Source organism: Schistocerca cancellata, chromosome 4 (genome assembly GCF_023864275.1).
Source record: "Schistocerca cancellata isolate TAMUIC-IGC-003103 chromosome 4, iqSchCanc2.1, whole genome shotgun sequence".
NCBI lineage: Eukaryota > Metazoa > Arthropoda > Insecta > Orthoptera > Acrididae > Schistocerca > Schistocerca cancellata.
Window position 1 is genome coordinate 828857893 of NC_064629.1, and position 12071 is coordinate 828869963.

General features: G+C 41.4%; 1 protein-coding gene across 4 annotated transcripts in view; it reads left to right on the top strand.

The window, feature by feature from the left end:
* LOC126184888 (uncharacterized) overlaps positions 1-12071 on the top strand; it is a 124381-nt gene that overhangs the window by 64947 nt on the left and 47363 nt on the right. For 3 of the 4 annotated variants that reach the window (XM_049927517.1, XM_049927515.1, XM_049927516.1), the window contains exon 6: positions 2765-2910. In XM_049927517.1, the coding sequence (XP_049783474.1) occupies positions 2765-2910 (146 nt within the window). Of the gene's footprint in view, positions 1-2764; positions 2915-12071 lie in introns of all 4 variants that reach the window. The other variant, XM_049927518.1, reaches the window with a different exon arrangement.

Sequence of the window (12071 nt, forward strand, 5' to 3'; positions counted from 1 at the left end):
CTCATTTCTAATAGGCCCATGGAACAACCCAAAGGAGGAATTATGTGGCTGTGTTGAACTACCTTAAATGACTTGGAAAATCCTGAATCACCGAAGGATGGTCATATCCCGGAGTAAAGAAAATTTGGAGCAATGGGGGTTACATTAGTACTGATGAATGCTGTGAATGTCACAGTCTATAGGATCCACCCCACTTGCTAATCTGCGGAAAGTTGGATGAGCTGTGAACTTTAGACAACTTCTGTTCAAGCAAATAACAAGGCTATTCAGACTATTTCCTGGACTAATTTTGGAATATGACCACCTGGAAACTGTGGTGGACATAATTTTCATTACACATGACATATAATAGTGTAATAAAATAGGTTTTTAAAGTGTTGATTTTATTGTTGCTATTGTATTATGTATTGGACAAGACTAAATAAATAAATACTTCCAGTTGGAAAAGGAAGTCCATACTGATATCTATATTGTATGTTGTATTGGACAAGACTAAATTAATAAATACTTCCAGTTGGAAAAGGAAGTCCATACTGATATCTATACTGTATGGTGTATTGGACAAGACTAAATAAATAAATAAATACTTCCAGTTGGAAAAGGAAGTCCATACTGATATCTCCTTAATTAAAATAACTATGAAAAAAGAACTCATTTGAGTGAAAGCAGAGTATGATATTTTTAATCGTTCAGTTTTAATGGTTCAGGAAATATCTGAGATGAACAGCCTAGTTGAGTCACCCTGTATATCAGGTCGCATTCTTGGCCTATGAGATGTATCCTTGGAAACATTGAATAAATGTCCGTTGAATCCAGTGTGGAGGATATGAAGACAGGATGTATCATAAGAATATCAACTATGGTTAGTACGTAGTGTGTGAGTGCAAGCTCATCATTTTTCAAGTGGAAATGCATAGTTTTCACACTGTGGAGTTAGAGAACTGTGGAGTCAGTATTTCTCCAGCTTGCATTTCGTATTTATGTAACTTACTAGCCATGAATGTAAGGATGATTAAAAAACTGTACTGAATAGTGTTCTTGCATGTGTGCTGCACCTTCATGAAGCAGTCAGGTCGAACAGGATTAGATGGTGGGGTCATGTTACACACATGGGAGAAGCAAGGTTACCCAAGAGACTCATGGGTTCAGCAGTAGAGGGTAGGAGTAGTTGGGGTAGACCAAGGAGAAGGTACCTGGATTTGGTTAAGAATGATTTTGAAGTAATAGGCTGAACATCAGAAGAGGCACCAATGTTAGCACTGAATAGGGGATCATGGAGGAGTTTTATAAGGGGGACTATGCTCCATACTGAACACTGAAAGGCATAATCAGTCTTAAATGATGATGAATGATTAGGACCACAAAGTTTAGCCACTGGAGAGTAGAATTATTTTTCAACTTTCTATTGTTAATTTTGCAACAATATAACACTAATGAGGGAAACTCCCCATTGCAGCCCCCCTCCCCCTCAGATTTAGTGGCAAGAGGATAGCCCATCAAAAACTGAACACAGATCAAGCATGAACACAGGAAGAAGGTGTACTGAACTGTGGAAAAAAGAAGCTAAATAGAAACAGCGATTGGTCCAAGATTAACATGGGCAACATCAAGTGACTTTGAATGATTTTGGCATTATGGTTATGTGGTCACGGTGTTGGAATGTGAAGGGGAAGATACAGATTCAAACCTCCCTCGTGCCCCACTTCTCCCCCCCCCCCCCAACCACCCCTCCCTGCCAACTCTCCTCCCCCCCCCACCCCCCCTCCCCAATTATGAACTCTCCATTGACGTGTCTGTTTGCTGTATTCAAATTTGTGTATGTATCTTGGTGTAATGTCCATTTGCAACAGCGACGTGTAATGAAGGGAACTCCAGTACGTACCTCCTATTTGATCTACACAAGTAACACATTATTCCTCTTGAGTTCCATTTTGGAAGTTTTGGCACTTGAATTTCTTTGTTGTAATGTAGTTCACACTTGTGTATTAGTTGTTTTCATTTCTGTGAGAGATCTATGTGGCATCTCGCCTGCTCTCGCTATTCATCACATTTACTTGCAATGGTAATATATTCTCACCACATGTCTCATATTCTATAACCAATGTTTAGTATGACAATTGCCAAGACTACAGAAGGAGAACAGACCTGCCAGTGACCGGATGAACAGTTCATAAATTTGTGAAAAAGAATGGGGCATGACAGAGGTTTGAACACGGATCTCCCGCTTTGCAGTCCAACATTATGACCACACAATCACGAGGCCATTGTTCATCTGAGTTGCCCAGTGTAACATATCTTGAGCTTGGCCCAATCACTGTTTCTATTTTGCTTATTTTTCCACAGTTCAATACAACTACTTCTTGTTTTCATGCTTGATCTGTGTTCTGGTTTTGACGGGCAGTCCACTAGGCCATTTTACCACTAAATCTGATGAGGGTGCAATGGGAGTTTCCCTCATAAGTGATGGATCAAATTTGTAAGAAAATTTTATTTGTAATCTTTAAGTAATTTTAAATTGCACTTTATTTTTATTTTTGATGTATTAGAGGTTACAGTATTTATTTAATGTTTCACATATGTGCCTGTCACATATTGTGGAGGTACATTAACATTCTGTATTTAATGTTTCTGTATTTCATGTTTCACGTATGTGTCTGTCGCATATTATGGAGGTACATTAAAATTTCATAGTTTACTATGACTCTCTTTATAGCTGTTCCCATTAGATAATGCTGGTTTCTTTTCATATATTGACTGTTTCTAGAGAACCGCCCTTCCATCTTGTGAGACGAGGATGGGGAGAATTCCTTGTTCGTATAGTTATATTTTTTTATTTATCAAGAAACAAACCATTGACAATTTACCATAGATTGCAACTTGATCGGACTCAGTGTGGATACCAGAGAGGTGGTAAGTAAGTTTATTCATATGGCAATCTTAAACTTACTTAATTTTTAAAGCTGCCAATATAACTGCTACATTCATAATTTCTTATGCCTATCACAAAAACATCTGTATTGCTAAAATGCTATTAACACAATAAGACAAATATTACTGTTAAAATCTCTGTGTCTGTTGTGAGACAGTGCAACTGACAGCGTGCAAATTCCCAGATTTCATTCATTGTGTATTTGAGAATGAGAGCACTAGTGACTTCCGACAAACTTTGCACGTATTTTGAAATCTTTATGAAACCTTTTCTCGCTGACACCTTCCACAAAATGATGAAAGGAAAAAAAGTTTATCACTTACAACATTTTCAATGTTTGTGCAGTCAAACCTAAGCATCAGGCATAATGTTTTAATTGATTACTTCTTTATCAATAACTCTCTTGACAACACAGTTTTCATATAGTATCCACATATACCACTGAATGTACCTACAAAATTATATTATTTTATGACCCATGCACTGGGAGATACATCGTTTTCGATATTTAGACTCATGACAAAGTAGTTTTTGCTTAAAATGGTACACAGTAAAATTTCATCATCAGATGTGATGTTTTAATTTGTTACTTCATTGCTACTAAAACTATTCACAACCTGCTTTGCACACAGTCTCTACATGTGTCACTTAATGTGGCTGCAAAATTATAGCATTTTACAACAGATAGTTCAAGAGCTATGACATTGTGAACATTGTGATGCCTGACAAACCATCTTTAGAATAAAATGGTGTGCAAGTTTCCAGACTATATTCATCCAGTGTTTCATAATGAGAGCACTTAGTGCCTTCCAAAGAACATTAAATATAATTTCAAATCGTCCCTAAACTTTTCCTCACTTACATTCTTAAAAGGAAATATTTTTAAAACCTATTTGTAAAGTGATCAGACATCTGAAGCTGTTTTATACGTGAGAGTTTGATTCTTTACAGAATCAGACATTTACTGGTCTTACTAACTTGTAAAAATGTTAATGTGCTAGTCAGTGTTGTAAGATGATGGGGATATGCTTTTCTTGACATGCATCTGATTAAGAGTGATACAGACAAATTAGTAATTTTATTAGCTGATAGCATAAAGTGAATCAAGTGTGACAAAATTTTACGTGTGTGTGTGTGTGTGTGTGTGTGTGTGTGTGTGTGTGTGTGTGTGTGTGTGTGTGTTCGTGAAATCTTCTCGGGTGATCAGCCGAGTAAAGGCGTCGTCTTCTCGCAACGTTTCGAAGGGTTTCGTACCCATCATCTTCAAGCGAAGTGTCGAGATGCTGTGTTGCGCGGTCCTATAAAGGCTCCTGGACCAGTGACTGATCCCGGGCGCCGACCAATCAGGTACCTGCGGAATCGGCCGCCGCGCCAGTGGTGGGGGGTTCGCGGCGCGGACCAGGCGTCGAGTCCCTGCCGGTTCCTACTACGTCTTTGACCACTACCGTCTTCGTGCCGGAGCGTTCTCTTCTAATTTTAGTTATTGCGGGATTCCAAGCTGTACTAAGTTGGAAACCAGTGTCTCGATTGATCAGGTTGCTGTTCAACCGAATTTCTACAGCCTCTTTGAAAACCGAATCCCAAAATCCTTTAGCGTCACACAGCTTCTTCGTACCCTCAAAGAGGAAGGTGTGTCCTTCGTTAAGACTATGTTCCGCAACCGCCGATTTTTCTGTCTGACCAAGGCGTACATGTCTAATGTGTTCCGAGCGCCTCTGCGTGATGCAGCGCTGCGTTTGTCCGATGTATTTCGTACCACATTCACATTCAATACTGTATACGCCCGGAGTCTGCAGTCCTAGGTGGTCTTTGACTGAGCCAAGTATGTCTTTAATTTTACTTGGGGCATGAAAAATGTCTTGATGTTGTGTTTCTCCAGAATGCGGGCAATCTTGGCTGTTGGCGGTCCCGCGTATGGTAGAAATGCCAGGCATCTGGTCTCATCTTCTTCTTCCGGTGTGTCTACCTTCCTGCTCTTGTGTAGGGCGCGCGAGATTTGCGTCTCATTATAACCGTTGCTGCGGAAGGTCTTCCTTAGGTGTTGTAACTCTGCAGGTAGGCTGTCATCATCACAGATAGACTTGGCCCTGTGCACAAGTGTGTTAAGCACTGAGTTGCGTTGTGCCGGGTGGTGGCAACTCTGTGCATGAAGGTATAAATCCGTATGTGTCTTCTTCCTATACACAGCGTGACCCAAGGTGCCATCAGGGTGCTTCTTGATTAGAATGTCAAGGAAGGGCAAGCTTCCGTTTTCTTCCACCTCCATGGTGAATTGTATGTTGTTGTGTATGCTGTTCAGATGTCGCAGGAAGTCTTGCAGGTTCTCTCTGCCATGTGGCCACACGACAAAAGTGTCATCCACATATCTGTGGAAGGCTTTAGGTTTCAGTGGGGCGGTGTCCAGGGCTATGTCTTCAAAGTGCTCCATGTAAAGATTAGCGATGCCTGGAGCTAAGGGGGACCCCATGGCTACACCATCCACTTGTTCATAAAATTTGCCTCCACATTTGAAGTGGGTGTTTGTTAACACATGCCGGAACAGCTTTATTGTGTCCTCACTAAAGCGTGTTTCGAGCAGCGCTAGGGAGTCTTCCAGCGGTACTCGTGTGAAGAGTGAGGTGACGTCAAAGCTGACAAGAAGATCTTCTTTATCCAGGCGAAAGCCTTGTAGTACCTTCACAAACTCCGCCGAGTTCTTGACATGGTGCTCACAGTGACCCACGATCGGTTTGAGCAGTTGTGCTAGGTACTTGGCTAAACCATATGTCGGTGAGTTGATGGTGCTCACTATGGGTCGCAATGGAACTCCGTCTTTGTGGATCTTAGGGAGCCCATATAGCCGTGGTGGTGCCGGTGCTCTGGGGTACAGCTTCCTGATGACGTCCTTTTCCAGTCCAGAGTCATTGAGCAAGGCGATGGTCTTGCGAGTCACGGAGGCTGTCGTGTCCTTGTCCAGTTGCTTGTAGGCAGTATCTTGTAGCAGTGAGTTTATCTTCTGCCAATAATCTTCTTTCCTCAGTATCACCGTGGCATTGCCTTTGTCAGCAGCTAGAACGACAGTGTCCTCATCCTCACGTAGGGCCTTAAGAGCCTTCCTTTCAGCGGGCGTTATGTTGTTCTTGGGCATTTTTGCCTTCTCCAGGACCCTGCACGTTTCTCTCCTAACTTCCTCAGCTGCCTCTGTAGGGAGGCCGCGCATGGCTTGCTCGATGCTGCTGATAATGTCTCGCTTAGGTAGTGTCCTGGGTACTGGAGCAAAGTTAAGTCCTCTCGACAGCACTGATATTGTGGTCTCGTCCAGTTCTTTGCTTGCCAGATTGATGACAGTCTTGGCATTGGTTGTGTGGTCGGCATGTTGCCGGGCTCCAGACAGTCTGGTGAACTTGCCACATTGTTTTTCCGTGGCTTTTCTCTTGTGGATCTCACTGCTTGCATATGTGTTTCCGTCGATCCACTCCCATGTGTGTGGTGGGAGATAGGAGGCCAATCGAAGGTGTTGAGTAAGCAGCATCCTTGCGTTCTTATCTAACTCCTGCCTGGTGACCCGTATGTGTTCGCGCACCAGGGCCGCACCGGCTCGTTGTAGTATGCGTCTGGATCTTGTCGTGCTAACAGGATGCCGCAAGTTGGCAAATTTCGGCAACACTTCTTTGTCTCGACACCGTTGTAAGAAGGCCAGTCTGCTAAGCAGCTTGCCCGCCTTGAGTCGTAGTTTCTGTAGCATCTGGTAGCTGCGATGGATATCCTCCCCGTAGAGGTATGTTAAATGTGATTTGAGACTTTCTCGGCGTATTCCATTCGTGAAATCTTCTCGGGTGATCAGCCGAGTAAAGGCGTCGTCTTCTCGCAACGTTTCGAAGGGTTTCATACCCATCATCTTCAAGCGAAGTGTCGAGATGCTGTGTTGCGCGGTCCTATAAAGGCTCCTGGACCAGTGACTGATCCCGGGCGCCGACCAATCAGGTACCTGCGGAATCGACCGCCGCGCCAGTGGTGGGGGGTTCGCGGCGCGGACCGGGCGTCGAGTCCCTGCCAGTTCCTACTACGTCTTTGACCGCTACCGTCTTCGTGCCGGAGCGTTCTCTTCTAATTTTAGTTATTGCGGGATTCCAAGCTGTACTAAGTTGGAAACCAGTGTCTCGATTGATCAGGTTGCTGTTCAACCGAATTTCTACAGCCTCTTTGAAAACCGAATCCCAAAATCCTTTAGCGTCACACAGCTTCTTCGTACCCTCAAAGAGGAAGGTGTGTCCTTCGTTAAGGCTATGTTCCGCAACCGCCGATTTTTCATGCCCCAAGTAAAATTAAAGACATACTTGGCTCAGTCAAAGACCACCTAGGACTGCAGACTCCGGGCGTATACAGTATTGAATGTGAATGTGGTACGAAATACATCGGACAAACGCAGCACTGCATCACGCAGAGGCGCTCGGAACACATTAGACATGTACGCCTTGGTCAGACAGAAAAATCGGCGGTTGCGGAACATAGTCTTAACGAAGGACACACCTTCCTCTTTGAGGGTACGAAGAAGCTGTGTGACGCTAAAGGATTTTGGGATTCGGTTTTCAAAGAGGCTGTAGAAATTCGGTTGAACAGCAACCTGATCAATCGAGACACTGGTTTCCAACTTAGTACAGCTTGGAATCCCGCAATAACTAAAATTAGAAGAGAACGCTCCGGCACGAAGACGGTAGTGGTCAAAGACGTAGTAGGAACCGGCAGGGACTCGACGCCCGGTCCGCGCCGCGAACCCCCCACCACTGGCGCGGCGGCCGATTCCGCAGGTACCTGATTGGTCGGCGCCCGGGATCAGTCACTGGTCCAGGAGCCTTTATAGGACCGCGCAACACAGCATCTCGACACTTCGCTTGAAGATGATGGGTACGAAACCCTTCGAAACGTTGCGAGAAGACGACGCCTTTACTCGGCTGATCACCCGAGAAGATTTCACGAAAGTATTCACAAAGTATCATGAATAGAAAAGAAGCTGATGCAGTGCATCTTTCTCAATGCCCATAACTATAGATATAGATAATGTTAGTAGCTGTAAAGCAGAAATGTTGAAAAAACTGAATTGGCACACTCTTGAAGATAGGTGCAAACTTTCCTATGAAAACCTACTTCCAAAATTTCAAGAACCAGTATGAAGTTAATACTTTAGAATATTCTTTCAAACCCTACATATCACCCCCTAGAGACCGTGAGGACAAAATTAAAAAATTAGAGTAATTAAAGCGCACACATTGGCATTTAGGCAGTCATTCTTCCCATGCACCATATCTAATTGGAACAGAAAGAAACACTAACATATGGTATCTCACTGAGTAGCCTCTGCCATGTACTTCACAGTGGTTTTTAGAGTATGTATGTAGGTGTAGACAAAGGTTATGATATATCATGGTGTGGACTCTATGAGAAACCAAAAGCATTAGTGAGCATTCTTAATGCATGAATGGTAAACTGTTGCCAAAAACTCATAGGAAATGTTGAAAGGTATGTCCAAAGGTACACATTCTGCTCGATGTTGCCCCAGTTGTGCTCTATAGGAGAGAGGTCAAGTGATTCGGGCACCCACACAACCACCCTCATGTCTGTCAAGTGTTCCTCAAATCATTCTGACTGACTTGGGGAATGATAAGCTGTTACATTGTCTTGTTGAAGGTACATATTGTCTGCAGCTTGCTGTCTGTGCCTTCGTGCACTGAAAGCCAACTTGTCCAGCCAGCTATAAGGGGAACTACAGTTCTCATTATACATACCTTGGTATTTTTAACATACAGAAAGAATTTCCAGTGGTGAATGTCAAGATAAGTACATTGAAAAGCCCAAGGATTGAATGGGCACAGATCCTGAAACTTTTGGATTTGTAGTGTGACACGAAACTCTTGCATTTGTAGTGTGACACTTACCTGTGGTGTCACCAATACTAAACTACTATGTTAACAGTGTGAGTGGTTTCATTGATACTCCATTGACAAGTTAGTCAGACAGTACAGATTACCTTAAGTGAAATAAATGTGTATGTAGTGCAAAAGGCAAAATTTTTGAGAAGATACAAATTTCAATCGATACATGGAATTGTTTCTGGAAACTAAATGAGTTATTGGTAACATGAGATGGGGTACATGCACAGCAAAGCCTTTGTTTGTATAGTTATATCAGTATGTTTTCCTGAATTGTGGTAATGAGACTGTCCTTTTTAAAGATATATATTCAGTAGTTGGTATTGTTAAGCATTTATTGTTGAGAATATGAAAGTTCTTTAAAAATGTCTAGTTGTGCACTTACCCCATAAAGTGGCTGTGAACATCTCATTTTAGTTGGCAGTGATACTGGAGCAAGTGCCCAGTAGTACATATTCTGACATTTATTTTTATTGCTGAAACTTCAAAGTGGGCTTAAAGCTTTTTGAGTTATCAACTTTTGTGCTCTGATGTGTCACAATGCTTGTGGACCTCAAGAAAATATATAGCATCAAAAACAAGATTTATTGAGGCAAAGAATATATTTTAATGATAGTCTTTCTTCATCAGTAAAAAGGGTTGTCAAAAGGGTCAAGATGTACATCTTTACACAAAATACAGCTTACAATAGAGGAGGAAATTACAAGTGACAGCAAATCTTGTCACTTTAAGTACTACAACGATGAACAAAGTAACAGTAGTTTTACTAAATGATAAATAACAACAAAATATACTGTAATATACATTACTGCACATCAGAATTAAAGAATTCGATGTTGAAGGTCATGTCCCCCCTTTTTCCTACTCTGGGGTGTGGTAGTATCTCATCTGGGTTTTGCCAGCATACTTCACTACTGCCCTGTCAACCATAGTTAACTTCTCTACAGTTTTCAAAGCCAAATCATACACCTGTTGTGCTTATTTCTCCACAGGTTCCACTGATACTGTTTCGTCTTCCCCCTATTGTGCCATACTTTCCTCTGAAAGATTGTTGCTGTAATCCACATTGGAATCTCTGATGCTGTTATCGTAATCATGTGATTCCAATGAACTTTCTATAATTTCTCTCTTTATACAGTTTCTTCTACAATCTTCTTTCTGGCCATCCTATTAGTCTCATTTTTTAGTAATTTCTGAACTTTTTGGTCTTATTTCAACTTTTCACTTTCTTATTTTTCCTTTTGTCGGACTACAAGCTTCCTATGCATTTCATCTTAAGTTTTTAGCTTTGACCCTTTGGCTATTCACTACTTCTTTTGTGTATTTGACATCTTCTGGCTGTGAATTATTTCTAAAAAGCCCTGAATTGTTTTTCTTTGCCCTGAGCTGATAGCTTGGCTTAGGTTAAGTTGACTGCTAAGAGAAAGAACAGCTTGCGTAGATTTTGAGGGCTCCCCACAGGGTGTTGGATCATCAATGGAATAAGTGGATAATACTTGTGAAATGGTCCTTGGGTGCTCTACTTAGTTATGTTGAAGAGCTTTAGGACCAAACATGTCCTCCTAAATCACATCGTTTTTGAGTGGATGAATTCTTTCTTTTTGAAGCCCTGCCTGGTTAACAGATGACTCAAAATTTGCCCACATATGACTTTAGATGTTAATTTTTTTCATCTTCTGGCCAATATTATGTTTTTTGCACTTAATGAGATCTATATCCTGGCAGTTTTTACAGATTTCATCACATTTAATTCCAATGGCTGGAGAAGGTGGGATGAATGAGGAAGCAAAATTAAAACTGTGATGTTTTTATGCAATGCCATTTCTGTCAACTTCAGAGATACGTGTGTTTTATGGCCGTCACATATTAGAATAGCAGGCCTATATCCTCTTAGTAATGGTGATAATGATTTCTTGAAAAAATTCTCAAACACATCAGCTTCCATCCAGCCATCAGGAGTGGCTGAGTAACAAAGTCTAGAAAAATTTCTTTTTCAGAAGCTTTCCATTCACAGATACACTAAGCAAAACTTAAATATTATCCTGTTCTGGAGAACTTTTTGTTCTTGAGGAAGGTAACCTTGTACCCCTCACAACTTTAGTTTTTGAGCGATCCCTAGCAAACCCTGTCTCGTCTAAATTAAAAATAATATGTTGTGTATTTTCAAGGACAATAACTTTTATGGTAACTTCAAGGAAGTTGAAATAGGGATAGGTAATGAATGGATCCACACAATTTTTTCTGCACATTTCAGTGCTTTGGGCGTGTTTTTAATGCAAAAATTATTGCATTTCATTAACACATAGAGCCAATAATAGCTTGCTTTGCCATTTGTGAATGGTGTTTTCAGTTTGTTACTTTTAACAAACTTGCCTTCCACTGACAAAAGCTCCTGTCTCGACAGTCCAAAACTGTACTTTTCATCTCAGTTATTCCTACTGCCATGCTCTTTTCAACATCAGGTGAAAACATGATTGAGCTGCCCTGAGAGGATGATTTGGCCCCTCTTCTACCTTTTAAAATGATCTCTTAATGTAAATGATGGTACATTCTATATCTTAGAAGTGCAATATATATTCATTCAGCCAGACTACACCTCTTCCACAGCAGCTTCTAGATCTCTTGCTGTATACAGCTTTCCTCTTTCTGTTTTCCTTACATAGTTTCTCACCTTTCTCACCATATAATAGTCCTGCCAAAGAGTATCTTTAATTATAAACATTGAAAGTAGTTTAAAAGGACAGTATTCATTAACCTGAGAATTTTATTTGATTTATTTATTCTTGTTCAACATTTTAGCCTTGCTGCACACTTCCCCATGAAAATTCAGAAATGGGGCAAGAGCACAGTTCTGTGCACTTTCCCCACAAATTAGAGTGCACTTGCCCCACTCTTGAATTTTGTGGGGCAAGTGCACAGTGAGGCCTCAGTGCATTTGTTAAACTACAATATCAGCACTGTTTACTTATCCTCACAAAACTGGAAAAAAAAAAAAAACTTCAAACGGTACCGGGATTGTGACAGAGTAGAGAAACACACTTGAACTCGGCAACTCTACTGTAGTTTAATGCATGCATGGGAATGCTTCTGGAAATGCTGTGCCTGACATGACTGCACCCTAGCCAAGTTTCATTCCACCCAATGCTATGTAGGAGCTAATGATATGGTCAGTGCTGTGTGACTGTTGTGAAAGATTACTTCTCTTTATCAGCCTCGTATTGTATTTCAGGTTTAAT